Source organism: Medicago truncatula, chromosome 5, assembly GCF_003473485.1.
Source record: "Medicago truncatula cultivar Jemalong A17 chromosome 5, MtrunA17r5.0-ANR, whole genome shotgun sequence".
Classification (NCBI taxonomy): domain Eukaryota; kingdom Viridiplantae; phylum Streptophyta; class Magnoliopsida; order Fabales; family Fabaceae; genus Medicago; species Medicago truncatula.
The window spans coordinates 38028855-38044011 of NC_053046.1; the positions used below are offsets into that span (position 1 = coordinate 38028855).

A 15157-nucleotide genomic window follows, 5' to 3' on the forward strand; every position below is an offset into this window, starting at 1 on the left:
GGTATATTACAGAGCAAGATAAGAAGAAGATCAGTGAGGTGAGGAGGGAGAAGAGGCGCACAAACACAAGAGAGAGGGATGATTTCATAAAATTATCCATGCACTTTAAAAGAAATTACAAAAAATGCCATTGGTGTCTTTTTTGTGCCAAAAAACCTATGTCTGTTTATCATTTCTCAATAGACTAATAGTACCTCTACTTTGCCTTATTACTAAACCTACTCCATTATAGAGATTCAACATGTTGGCTTCCACTATTTTCTTTTTTGATCAATTGGCTTGCACTATTGTGTAATCAACTACTGGCACAAAAAATATAATTGTATTCTGCGCTAATTAACCACAAGCACTAGGAAATTATATGTCCAATTAAGAAACGTACCTAGCTATATTAGAGAACTCCCTCCACAACCCTTAAAAAGTGATCATAATGTTGAAGACTGGATTGCGGAAAAACACGACATAATCAGTATTGAAAGACTATCTTTTATTGATCAAAATTAACATGATTCTCACCAAATTATATGAATGTATAAGTTTACTATAGTCCTTCAAATTTTAACCAACCAAATAAGTGTGTTGATAATGTTTATCAAAAAAATATGTTACTAGCATCTTTATTTTTATATCAAAAGTAGAATCAATTAGGTCAAAATAAAAACGTTAATTGCATAATTCGAAAGCCAGCGCTTTTATAAAAAAATACAATACCAAATGCACCTTCATTGGTTGAACTTTGTCTTTCAGTTACCCTAGTTGTGACATCAATCATGCCAATTATAGAGAGGGTTGGTCTAATTTTGGCCAATTAAAGACCCTTTAACTTTTTCTATTTTTATACGAAAAGACCCTTTAACTTAACCGAAGCTTAATTTGAATATGTGTACTATTAAATAATGCTTGAAACTAACTATCAAGAGTATAAAATGTCCTCAATGAGTAATGGTTATGACTTCATATTGACACACACCGTTGGATGGGACCAATGACAATATATAATAACAAGTCAAATTCCACAAAGTTCATTCTAAACCGTTGCTTTAGCAACTTGGTTTAGTTTAAAAGTTAATTAACAATAAAATGCAAATAGGATTCTTTCTTGTGAAAAAAAAAGAGATTTCCAACCATAAAATTTTATATTGAATAAAAATAAATGGCCCCAAATAAAAAATAGACGGAAACCGTCCTTCGTTTTTGAGCCAAGCAATTTGCCCAACATGAAAGGGAACCAGCATTGCCCAACAACTAAAATTATATTGGACCATAAAACTAATAATTACTGCTAAAAAATTAATTAACTATAAAGTTAAGAAATATGAAATATAAAATTTGGGGATACAAGGATGACTGAATGGGGAGAGTTAAAGAGGTTGAGAGTTCGACCCACATCTTCGGCATAAAAAAATTAAGAAATGTGATAGACATGATTCTCTTTTCAATAAAATCATCCTCTCGTTGAATAAATGTATGAATCCCACGATATGTGAGACTCATTTGTAAAGCATGAGATTATACAAGTTTCACCTTTTAAAATAGCAAATGTTAACCCACTAGGGTTAGTATGGTGGTATTGACTTAGAACCCGAGAATCAAGGTCTCAAGTTCGAATTTGGGTGCTAATTTGGGTGGGCTAATTTAACTTATTAAAACAAAAAGTAAATGTTGGAAAAATAATAGTATTTCTAGCCCTAATTATTTTTTTCAACAATCACTACTAGAAAAAGCAAAATTAGTGAGGGAAATTAGGGACGAAAAAAATGAAATTCCTCATAAATTCCTTGGTCACAAAATTTAGTGATGGAATTAGAGAGGGATTTTACATTTTCCCTCACTAAATTTCCCTCACTAATTTTTGTTTTTTTAGTAGTGAATACTAACATTTGGAGCTTCAAAGTTCATTGTTAAATTAATGAATGAATTAGTGATATATTTAATTTAATTTTCTCTAATTTTAGTTTTTGATTCTATTTTTTAGTAATAAAAGAATATCTTTTAAGAAAAAAAAAATGCATAAATAATTAAACTTACATGCTAAGTTTTGTTGTCTTTTTTTTTCAAGAGTTTTGTTGTCGTTTTATTACAATAATTTTTTTTTTTTTATGCATGGACGAGGTCAGACATATCTCATTTATTTACCTTAAGATGAATTTCTAACAACTAGAATATTTGGCCAAAATAGTGTCTTTTTCTTTCCTTCTTTCTCCCTATATTGTAAGCAAAAGGAAATTGAAAACAGTCACAATCATTATCTTCTATGTAGATTGAAAACTTAGATCATTGGAGTAATATATATATTATGTTCTTACCCAATACCTTATCGTGTAAAAAACACCATCTACCTTATCTGAATTCAATTTATTTATCTTTTTTTTTGAAGGAGTTTTATTTATCTTTTATAAGCTAAGGTGCGTGAGCATAAACATGGTAACTTTAGTTTAACGATAAATAACATTTGACTTTGAACCTTTGTACTCAAGAATATGAATACTTACAATAATGGGAATCTCGTTTTCGACAATGGCTGACTTATTAGTTTTGCTTCTTGATGTTGTTTGCACGCATTAAAAACCATTAGTAAGATTCTACTATATGTTTTGGACACGTCAACTAATTAATATACATACTTTTCTATGTAACTAAGTTGGTGGAGTGTGGAACGGGGATACAAATTATCCACACAAGTAGTTTTCATTTAGCTTTGGTTTGAATTTCCATATAGGTAAAGGTTGCCATCTAAGGTCTTTGGTTTGATCATAATTCATAAGCAAATTTAGTACAAAAATGCTCTAAACTAGTAACGTGATACTGAAAATCCTATAAACTCTCATTTTTCATGCAGCTAGAGGACATGCATGATTGGGTGTCCACGTCAACCCTTCATAGTGATGGGACCAAAGGGTGCAAAATAATTATTGATATTGAATTTGCGCATATCAAAGGTTGGAGTCACCTTTGAATTGAAAGTGATTCGTAGATAACTATTTCAAAATCTCATGATTTGGTTCCTTGGGACCTTCCCAATTGTTGGAACAATTGCTTTGCCTCTCCTTTACGTCTCCTCTTCTCCCATGTCTTCAGAGAAGGTAACACTTATTCCGACAAACTTACTATCCTGGGACACGACTGTCATGACTTTACTTGGTGGGACACTCTTCCAACGATTTAAAACATAATTATGAACTCATTATCAATAATTTTACAAGAAAAAATTACAGAAAATATGATATTCAAATCACTACTAGGGTGCCAATTTTTTAGTTAATCCACAGAACACTCAAATACCAAGGACATGTTTCTGTATGACTTTTGCAACAAAAAGAAGTAGAAATTAAATATTTACCTATGTTTGTTACCAACCGTTGAAATTGAGAGCATATATAGCAGTACCACTAACCACACATTCAAGATCGAATATAAAATTGCAACCATTAATTAATTTGCTGAAACAATATTGATCGTTGAATTTGACATCTTTTCCACAAACAAAAAGTTTAGAAAGATACGAATTTATCTTATTTTAGATTTTAAGACAGGCATATCAAGAATTTCAACTATATATTTATCGAAAGTTTACGGTTTTTTATACTAAAAGATAAAATATTTAAAAAAAAGAAGAAGTATATTTTGACCTCTTGTAAACAAAAAGAGAGTATATTTTGACATGTATTTTTAAAACAAGAATAAGCAAGGCTAGATCACATTTTTAATACTTATTTTTATGTTTTATTTTGGTCTCTTAAGTTTTTTTTAGTCCCCTTAAGATAGAAATGTTTAATACTTTGAATCCTTAAGTTTTTGGTCCTTTCATTTAAAATATTAGACGATATGTTCCCTTAAATTACAAAGGTAGACATATTGATATCTTAAGTTACAATGTTGGATGTTGGCATGATGGACTAAAATGTGTAATATTTGTCATTTATTTTATTCTTGTGTTGGTTTTTTACCGTTCAACACTTTGTTCATACACCATTATTGCCAATTTTATACATGTGAAATAAATTTGTATCGCATAACACACTAAAGATCCCTCCCTCGTTTCAACCACCACGATTGAGTTTGATCATTTACATCTTCTATTTCTCAACCGATTTGTACTATGGATCAATGATTTTTAAACCTTCAATTTGTGGTACGACACAATCTTCAACTTCCATCTCTAAGCTAGAAATGCTTCTCTTTTTGGTAAAATTGTATTTTATATGCTACGTGTCTTGCTTCTTCTCAGATGTCAGTCATACGCTTCTAAGGCTTGTCTCCAACCTCCCATTTGATTCTTCTCTCGATTCTCCACGTAGAACTATATCATCTATTAAAAATGCATCTCGAATCGACTCTTGGATGTGTTTCGTAAGTATTTTCAAATCTAAACTAAAAAATAAGGGTTTGAAGTTGATCATTGGTTGGTAGTTCTATTGTATCAGAAAATCTTGTATCCTTACCACGTCTACTCACACTTGTGGAGACCCCCTCATACATATCTTTGTAAGTTAGAATATAGGAAATATTTCTAACCCGCATTTTTCTTTAGGGCTTTCCACAAAATTTCTCTAAACACTCTAAATAAACCTTCTCCAAATCAATGAAACTAAGTGCCAACCTTTTTGATTTATTTGATATCTCTCCATCACATTTCATAGTAAGTAAATCATTTATATAATCAAACTCTTAGACATAAAACCAAATTGATTATCAATGCTTTAAGTTTATTTTCTTAGCTGACCTCTGATTAATCACTCTTTTTCATAACTTCATATTTAGTTCATAAGTTCAATCTGTCTATAATTTACACAAATTTGTATATCCCACCTGTTCTTCTAAACTATGTTTCTACCTTTCACATCGTTTTTTTAGAGATCTGATATCTTTCTCAACCGCAAAATATTTTTACATATTTATCGACTTTTATCAATTATTTTAGATGACATACTATTTTTAAGAGGTTCATATTAGACACGACCATAATTTAAATTTTAATGCTATTAGTACTTGCTTTATTAATATCAAGTTGTGTTTGTTGGTCCTACTCCATGAACCGAATCCGAGTCCAAACAATGGAAAGAGGAGAATCGTTATGGTACACTTTTGGCTACACTTTCTTTTGGTTGCACTTTCTAGCGTGAGAGTGAGATGAAGGAAAAACGAAGAAAGTAGTAAAAGCATTAATGTATGTGGCGCATAGCCCTCGTGTTACTTACCATCATCATCAATAATTTTATTTTAATTATTTCGTTTTCCAATCAATCAAAAGTACAAAAGGAATTTTTCATTCAAAATAATTTTAAAAAAGTACAAAAGGCCGGGATTCCACAGCATATTCCTGGGAATGTTCCATTTAATCTATAATGGAGTAATCATTAACCTATTCAATACTACTATAATGGTAATAATAATTATGAAGTATTTAGATTAACAATCATTTTAACTTGTTAATTTCAAAACTATACCACAGCTAAACTATTGTTTTTTAAAGGAGCTAAACTCATTTTTATAGCTTTCTTTGATGAAAATGTGATATAAATTTGCACTCTCTACTCTCTAGGAATCCTATGCAGCATATGTGCACATGTTGCAGCCGTAGTTGGATGGATCCAATATGCATTTAGTGGTGTATTAGATTTAGATTTTAAGAGACTCCATTTCAGATGAGTTTAATTTATTTTAAATATAAAATGCTTATACGGAAATTGATCGCATATTTATCAACATAACAATCAAATGAGTTAAAATTCAGTCTCTTTAGCTTTGTTAAGGTTTTCAACAGTGCTGCTTGAAAGCATGGATCCATGGTTATTTCATTTTCTATGTTTCTCTCCCTTACGGTTGCTATGTACAATGATGGAGATCATCATTCATTTAGACCGTGTTTTGTAGCTTAGGTACAACCATAATATGAAAATTAAGCAACTTTTATAAAACTCATACCTGTAATGATATTTTGATTTGAGATGCAATGTTTTATTTAAGTGACTTCAAAACTTTCTTTATTAATCACACCGTCACCTAATGGTTCCTCCAACGAAGAAAAAAATAATAGGAATAGTTCATCATTCTATGAAACTCATTCGTATATCTTCATTGAAGATGCTCTTATAGGTCCAATAAAGATGGAAATCATGACTATATGATGGTAAAAATCAATTAATCATATCTCCAAATTATTAATTTATATGGTCTGATGCAACCTTAATGAGACCACCCATTAAAATCCGTTGCATACATGAGCTTATAAACATGGGCTGTCATGCTCATTTTCTACACATGTGACGTGAAGGCAACATAAGCGGATAGCTAACAAATCATAATCGATTTTTTTTTTTTTTTGCAAAGGTGTTTTGATTTCAGAAACGCCTCCTTTATGTATTAAGAGTATTCTGTTTGATGATATTTATAAAATATACATGCCTAGAAATATGAGTGTATGTACTTTCATCTCCCCCCTCCAATCTATTTGCCCTCTTCTTGTACAAACATACAAGGTTAACCTATGAGTATGAGCACTAAAACTATTATTCAAAAATCATATACGTTTTTATCTCAAATGTAAGAAATAAAAAAATAAAATTGGTGGTCTCAAATATAAGAAAATGTATAGTAAAATGAACCTATTAAATGCCACAATTCCAAGTTTACCCTCACTAAACCCACTTCATCATTAATGTCTTTACTACTCTAAGACAAGGGTAAAATTGAAAAAATATCACTTTTTATAATGACTTTTTTTGAAGGAACTTTTTATAATGACTTAAATATGGTCAATCCACTTTCTTAATATATGTGCATTTTTTTTCTCTCTTATATTTGAGACCGAAGAAAGTACTGATTTTAAGCATATTTAATAAGGTCTATAAGATTCACCAATACATAATCATAATATTTCACACCTATGGTGTAAAAGAACAAAAATGAGTCTTACTAATCAGTGTTTTAAAAACTTGTTTAAAGTTTTCAAAGGAAAGTATCATTAAAAAAATTAAGTGCATCTCTTCTCAAGGAAATAAAAATACAATTTAAATTTTTTAATTTTTTGAAAAGGTATGTAGAAACTTGTTTCTTAAGACTTTTTAAGCAGCACTCTTAAACACTCGTTTCTTTTGCCAAAAGTTATTGAAAACACTATTAAGAAAATAAATGAAATTAAATCCACTAGTGAAACATTTTAACTTTTTTTAATACCACTTCACCTTTCATTTGTCAAACAAAAGAAAGACAGCAAAAAATCAAAAGAAAAACCAAACATTATACTCTCTCACTCACTTATTGACATTTTTTTTATGACCACTCTCTCAAATTTGTATATATATATATAGGTAACAACTTAACCCCTCCTCACCTCCACTTCATTGTTCAACTACCACACTCTTTCCTCTCTTCAAAGGAAACAAACACCTTTTTTCTTCTCCTTTCAAACTTTCACCTCTCAAAAAACAAAAGACCATTCAAACACTCTCTCTTTCTCTCTCCCACTCTCTCCCTCCAAATATCAATCAACTAACAATCTCTACAAGGAATATACCCTTTGATCCCAAAACCTTCCCCCCTTTCCCTTTCTCTATTTTCTTTCTCTTTTTATTACAATTATTATATCATTATAAATATCATTATTATATTATATATCCATACATTCATACACACACTTCAAACAAACACTTCTTGTTTTTTCATCTTCTCTCTCTATAATCCTAAAGAGTAAATATTTAAACTTTGATATGCAACAACACGTGGGAGCAGAAGTTCAACATACCCAACATAAGAAAAAGAACCAAGAAACACAGATGTGTAGGAAAATCAAACTGAATATCTCTGATCATAACAACCTCAAACAAACTACAACCGTTGATGATGTTGATGTTTGTGACAAAATTGACGGCGAGGATCTCTTCATTCCACCTCTCAATTTTGCTATGGTTGATAATGGCATTTTCCGTTCTGGTTTTCCTGAACCTTCCAACTTCTCTTTCCTTCAAACCCTTGGTCTTGGCTCCATCATGTATATATACACACTCATATATCTATCTATATACTATGATCAAACTCTTTTTTTTTTTGTTTGCATGTGTTTTTGAGTTTTGAGATTGGTTTTAACTACCCATTTGATGATTTATCAGTAAATTATATATTTTTTGTGATGATATTGATTATTTGTTTGATGGGTCATTTTTGTAGATATTTGTGTCCTGAACCATATCCAGAAGCTAACTTGGAGTTTCTCAAGTCAAATGGGATCAAGCTTTATCACTTTGGGATTGAGGGTCATAAGGTGTGTGTATATCTATAAGTATATATGTTTTATGAACCATTTTTAATTTATGTTTTTATGTTTAATTGATGCACGGATACCGACAGAGACACTAGACACGACACACCGCTAATAATTTGAGAAAATTACATAATTTAGTGTAATTATATGTGTCGGTGTCGTGTTTGGTGTCCGACACGCCTAATCCAAGGAGTGTCTGTGCTTCATAGATTGATAATTTATAAGAAGGATTAATTACATGAATGCAAAAGGTGATAAAGGGATTGATAGCAAAAAAAAAAAAGGTGATAAAGGCTAATTGAAGAGATAAGTTGAGCAAAGATCAATGGTTATCTAATCCAATTGACATGTCTCTCTTATCATCTTATGTGGTTTGCAATTATTTTCTTCAAGTTGGTGTATGGTTTGGTGGATAATTTGTGACCTATTGAAATGGGACCATTATATGAATTGTAGTGTTTAAAAACCAATGAATTGCTATGGTAAGGTTATATGAGGGAAAAGGGGTCATAAAGCTGATTGTTGTCAACTTGTCATATATTTTAGATTGATTTGCAACCATGATTCTAATTGACAGAATCATAGCGTTCACTGTGATTTTAACGAAGTTACATTTTGAAGTTTCATCAAATTCACGATGTGACCGTGATTTCGCTAAACTCATCATCAATCAAAACATGTACTTTCTTATGTAACAATTTGAAATGTGTCAAATTTATATAGTGCTTTTTATTTAATAAACTAAAACCATTGTTTGCTAAATTTTACGATCGTAGCTTTTTCGATATCATTATTATGTTATCATGTCATTTTTTGGTCTATTATTGATCTTGATTGGAGACTGTTTTCTTTCTTGAGAGCATATTTGACATTTCTGTGTGAAAATCCTCTACAATCTTCAGCTGTATGTGCATATATCCAAAGTGTACTAACTTTATAATATGGAATCACTGTTTGATGGAATCTAAGCTGGCATGTGAAGTCTTTTCCAGGATTATCTCAAATTATAATCACAATCAATTTGTTTTTTTGTGAATATTTAATGGCTAGGAGATCATAGAGTATTCTTGCTGTCTGTATAATGGGCCCATTACGAATTTGTCAAAAACCGATTTTGTTCAATAAGCATAAATTTTCCATCATGACAAAGAAAGGGGATCAACCCTAGGAACACCAAGAAGGCAAACTATTAAGGAAAAACATGGAATTTAATCACAAACTTGCCTCTCGATCGTGCGTTCAACATTTTATATTGAAACCGATTTACTAGATTTGAAGTGTGAATCGTCTGAGTGTGTTGATTGACTGTGGCTAGTCCGATCGTTAAAAGTTAGAGACTATTGCACTAGTTTATTTGGAAATGGAACCCATGTGTTTTTGGTGGATTAGGGCATAATTATAGGCACTTTACACTTTTTGCAAAATTATTAGATTCTTGAGTCTGTCTTTTCCATAAGCTTATTTTTGGATATTGAACTATGGACTAATACTTCTTCTATATGCCAAGGAACACAAGAAGAGGTTATACTTTCATTAAGTCACCCTTGATTATGATATCCAACTTAGTTTTATTTCCTAAATTTTTGAATTGTTTTCAAGACTTTTGGCCCATCTCTGATTTTTGTTTAACTTTTTATTTGAATTTGACTTGAAGACCTCCTAACAGTTGATAAATTGCTTATCATTAATCCTTAAATTGTATTATCACCCTCCAGCCACCATTAACCAATTATAAGTTTAGTTTAGTTGATAACAAAGTGATTATTGAATTTTTATATAACTTGTTGACATAGCAACTTGCAAGTTTTTAATAATATGAAATTATATCTAATCACATTTGAAATTGTGGATTCAGGAGCCTTTTGTAAACATCCCAGAAGACACCATCCGGGAAGCACTAAAAGTTCTTCTTGGTATGCTTAAAGTTCTTTACTTAGTTCAATCTTATTTGCAATTTCAACTTCTCATTTTGCAATTAATAACCTTTGGTGATCTAAATAATAATGCAGATGTAAGGAACCACCCAGTTATAATTCACTGTAAGCGGGGAAAGGTGAGATTTTGCTCGATATTTTTAACTCACCAATTATTCAATATAGGAATAGATAACAACCATCTCGTTCGGAAAATCCATATTTTCCCGACAAATTTGGGTTAATAGGGTTCTATTAGATAGGAACAGATTTGATTCAAGTTTGATACGAAAAAACAATTTTTTTTCAAAACTATTAGATTATAAACCGAAAGAGTATTTTCTTGTAAAAATAGGTAATATCTTCCATTCTTGTTGTTTACAGCACCGAACAGGCTGTTTAGTCGGATGCTATAGAAAACTGCAAAAATGGTGCTTGTCGTCTGTTTTTGACGAGTACCAGCGCTTTGCAGCAGCGAAAGCTCGAGTTTCAGATCAGAGGTTTGTAGAGTTGTTTGATATTTCAAGCATGAAGCATTTGCCTATACCATTTTCATATTTGAAAAGGTAACAAACACAAAAAAAAGTTATGCTAAATTGGGTTTTCCTTTCTTTAGCTTGTGAAAGTGAATCCAAGGTTCTACCTTTTGAATAATAAAATAGGAAAAGGTGATGAACTCCTTCAAGGCATTGCAGCAACAAAGGAGTAAAAATATTCTTCTCCCATTTTTTAGAAATAAGATAAGAAAATTCATCAAGTAGTATATAGTATTAAGATGTATCTGTCTCTTCAAACTATTTTACTTTCTCTTTACTTTTGTGTTTTTCTTTGCTGCTCCCTATTCATGAGCAATGAGTGTAGATTAGTCTTGATTTTTTTCTTGAGGCTAAGAGAAATTCAAGAAAGCTTGAAAAAGCATTGTTTTGTCAGCAGAGAATATTTCAAATTTCATATGCTATATTATATTTTTGCTTTCATTATTTTGACTTCATAAATGGCCATTTCAGCGTGGTTTATCATTATTGTCACTTAATGTGGGAGTGTTTTGGTAGTTCCTGCATTATAATTAAATTGGGGTCTACAAAAATAAATATTTTGGAGATCTATGTGATAGATAGCATCACAACTGCAATTGTGGCCAAATTTTATTATATTTTGTTGTAATATCAACATCTTCAGTAACACTATGAGATGGTCTCAATTTATTTGAGTCATACTATGTCATATCAATTTTAAGAACTTATCAATTTTTCACTTCAATTTGTGACACATTATTCAGTAGCTAATACTTTTGTGGTGGTGAAAAATTCTTTCCATGTTGCATCTACCAGACCTTCATCTCCATGTATATGTCACTAACAAACAAGTTAAAGACTCCATCTATCCCTTATTATAAGCATCATTGTCTTTTTTTCACATATATTAAGAAAAATACACTTTGTATATTAATGTGTAACTTCAATTTTTTAAATTTCAAGATAACTTAGTACTCTTTCTTTCTGTTCAAATTATTCAAAGATGACTTTATGATTAGGGACGGAAGTAGCAGTAAGAATGAGAAAAATACACTATCATTCAATATTGAAAAGAAAGATAGGAAGAATAGCAGTATTAGTGAGAATGACAATGAAATCACAGCATAATCCCATGTTGAAAAGAAAATGTCTAAAAAGAATGTGTAAACTCTTTCTCTTTTTTCGAAATATTTTTTTAAAGACGAGTTTAGCTCGATATAAATACACAATATGATATCATATTTTATTCATTTGAACCATCAAGTACATATATAATCCACGTACCTAATCAAAATTTTCAATATCAGGACGTATCAACGCTTTAATGATATACGTTTTTTCCTCACGACGGATCACCCCCATTCTGATTCTGATAGATAAAAGACGTTAATTTTTTATTTTTTTTTGGTACAAAAAAGACGTTAATTAAATTTTAGAAATAATGATGAACTTTCTATTTGTAAATAATAATAATAATAATGATAAATCACGATAATTATTTCTTAATTTGATTAATATAAGTGGGGCCAGAAATAGCATAAAATATACAATTTAAAATCAAATAAACTATCAATTTAAATCCTAAACAACCACTCTCCTCTCTTCAATTTAATTCTTCTCTCCTCTCTTCAATTTAATTATTCTTAAGACAAACTGCTTTAGTCATATGATATTAGCAATGTACCAAGCCTGTAATAAATCTATAAAGTTCTTTTTTATGATTAATCTTATTTGAAAAATTCAATAAATTCATATCCAAACAAAACATATTATTCAATATAAATTCAAATGCACTCTAAAATATTTAAACCACGGCAAATTTAAATTTAAATTTGTTTAGGACTATTATTCTATTTGACAAATGAATCGATATTTTTGTAGATTGGATCAAAACTAAGAAATGCTTTGGAACAACAAAGGTTGGTGAAGTAGGATGCTTGTACAATTACATTGGCTTTTCAGTGTAGTCAGTCATGTTTTCAAAGTTGAAGGACAGGTTGCTTGGATATCCTTTTCAATGTGAAGAAAACTTTCCCTTTCAAATAAATGCCAATAATACATTTTCTTTATTTTTTTGGTGGTGGAAATCCAAAAAAATGGAATCCAATAATACATTTTCTAATCGCCAAATATATTTTCATTGCTCCTAAATATAATATCCATATTTGGTTTAAGCCTGGTATTATGAATGGTGTGATTATTAAACTAAGCACTAGAGAAATGTTAACAAGTATTTATGGGGTACACTTTAAAGATTTTAAAGAAAGAAATCATTTTATATAAAATTCAAATGTTTTGATTTTCAATGCATTAAATACACATATTTTTATAAAATATTACTATTAAAAGGTTTTAAAAAGTGTCATGTCCTGAGCCACTCGTTAGCAAGATCCTTTTCATAATTATAAATCGAATTTGATACTTCAAAATTTACAACAGTTGAACATGCTATGCATCAACATTCAACCACTAACGCTAAACCTAATGGTTTAAATTATAAATAACGTCTCAGTTCAGATGGTTGATACAAACATAATTTATGGCTAAGAAAACCAAATAAGGAGCAACATACAAATACAAGTTTTGTGAAATTGAAGTGGATGTGTTGTGACCCCTGCAAGAGTTTGAGAAGAAGATCTAAACTCTAGATAATCACACAACATATCATCATCTACTAACATTTTCTTTAAAACTTGATAAGTCATTGGTTCATCAGCTATTTGAGACAAAATGATAGAATCAAATATAAATTTCTTTCTCCTTCCTATACTGGTTTTTAGTTTTAGAGCGTTGGCTCAACCTATGCTATAGTCGATATGTAAAAATTTGTTTATGCTATGTGCACTCCATTTTCTGAAAAATTCGGATTATGAATTTTTCAGAATTATATTTTGAAACATAATCTTGTTCCTGAATTTTTTGTAAATAAATTGAAGGACACTATGGTAATTTTATATGGGGGGGGGGGGGGGCTAAGAAGACTAGGTAGGGGGTCACTACTAGATTTAAAAAGAAACAAAAGTAACTGAGAGAGAAGCCCATAATGTAGCACACCTTAGATTGAAAACAACCCAATATTGTGATTTTTTTTCCCTATTACCACCTTTATTTTTACAAATACAACTTTAAATTGTTAATTTCTATACATGTATGTGTAAAATAATGTGCCGCCATATTACTTAATGGATATGACAATTTATGTTATTTCAAGTTCATTACATTTGGTACTTTTACTTTAGATCTAATTTATTTAGGGACAAAATTCAATTTCAGGTCCTGTTTATTTGATTTAAAAATTCTCGTGTTTAAAAAAGAATTAACCATCCCACTTTTTATTTGATTTAAAAACTATTAATGGTTTCATGTTTGAATTAATTATCCAACTGTTTATTTGATTTAAAAAAAATTCTGTTTGAGATCTTGTTTAGAGACAACATTCAATTTGCTTTGCATACACAATTAAAGGTGGGGATGCTTTGTTTTGTGCCAAGTGACGCAGAACGGAAGCAAAGATTAGGAAGCATTAAACCTAAGAGATAATCAGACAAATTGTAAGTGACAAACCTGTCAAATAAGGGTTTTCGGAATCCAGCGGAATAGAGGAAAGTTCTCGATAATTTTATTAAATGAAAAACAACCTCTTAGACGACGAAAGTTTAGTTTAAATACTAGGGAAATAATAAATCCTAATGGGCCGAAAATACTGAACTAAAATAAAACAGAAAAAATAATAAATTTGCTTAAATAATAAAAATGCGATTTTGGGCCTTCAGATGATTTCGAGTGATTAAATTCACCCCTACATCATAGCAAAACTATGTGTTATGCTCGTTAACTCCGGGACTTTTCGAAAAGTTATAATTCAAGTCAATTCGACACCGAATGTCCAATCTGCACTATTTCCATTGAATCTTTCTATGTGCCACTTCATCTTCGATATATGCAGCTGGTTAGCCTACATCACAATGCGATTATTAAAATTTTAAAAGTTGGCAGGTAAGGTTTAGACCAACAACTACCCCTGCCCTATGCTAGTGTATTTTGTGTCAAAACTCCCGTACCAAATGCCTGCATCCACATGTTAAAGTTGCACCAACATTGTGATTTTGAATAATCGCAACCTATAACTTTTATAACTATGTGTACTCGTGCATCTTGATCTTTATTAAATTAAGGATTAATAATGTTTTTCATCCTGTAATATATGTCATTTTTGGTTTGATTTGCGTCCTTGTAAAGAAAAAATTTCGGAAAACCCCGCTCCCCTATCCAACTCACCAAATTCGCTTACATGGCGCTGACTTGACATTTTTCTTCATTTTTTTATTTTTTTAATTGGCCACATCAGATTTTATTATTAAAATTTTAAAAAAATCCAGAAAGCACCGCCATGTAAGAGAATTTGGTGAGTTGGACATCGATCACTTGACATATTTTCTGGATTTTTTTAAAAATTTTAATAATAAAAT

At 30.5% G+C, this 15157-nt stretch overlaps 1 protein-coding gene across 1 annotated transcript; it reads left to right on the forward strand.

Moving 5' to 3' along the window:
- Positions 1-7320: 7320 nt before the first annotated feature.
- Positions 7321-11156, forward strand: LOC11434679 (probable tyrosine-protein phosphatase DSP4). The gene is made up of 5 exons (XM_003616833.4): positions 7321-7990; positions 8167-8260; positions 10116-10173; positions 10270-10313; positions 10558-11156. Exons 1-5 carry the CDS (start codon positions 7710-7712, stop codon positions 10741-10743), a joined length of 663 nt encoding a protein of 220 aa, XP_003616881.1. The 5' UTR covers positions 7321-7709; the 3' UTR covers positions 10744-11156.
- Positions 11157-15157: the final 4001 nt, after the last annotated feature.

Excerpts from the sequence above, each read along its gene's own strand:
- LOC11434679 (XM_003616833.4), top strand. The coding sequence starts at position 7,710 with ATGCAACAACACGTGGGAGCAGAAGTTCAACATACCCAACATAAGAAA. Across the intron at positions 7,991-8,166 it reads CTTGGTCTTGGCTCCATCAT|ATATTTGTGTCCTGAACCAT; the intron begins GTATATATACAC and ends TCATTTTTGTAG. Across the intron at positions 10,314-10,557 it reads TTCACTGTAAGCGGGGAAAG|CACCGAACAGGCTGTTTAGT; the intron begins GTGAGATTTTGC and ends TGTTGTTTACAG.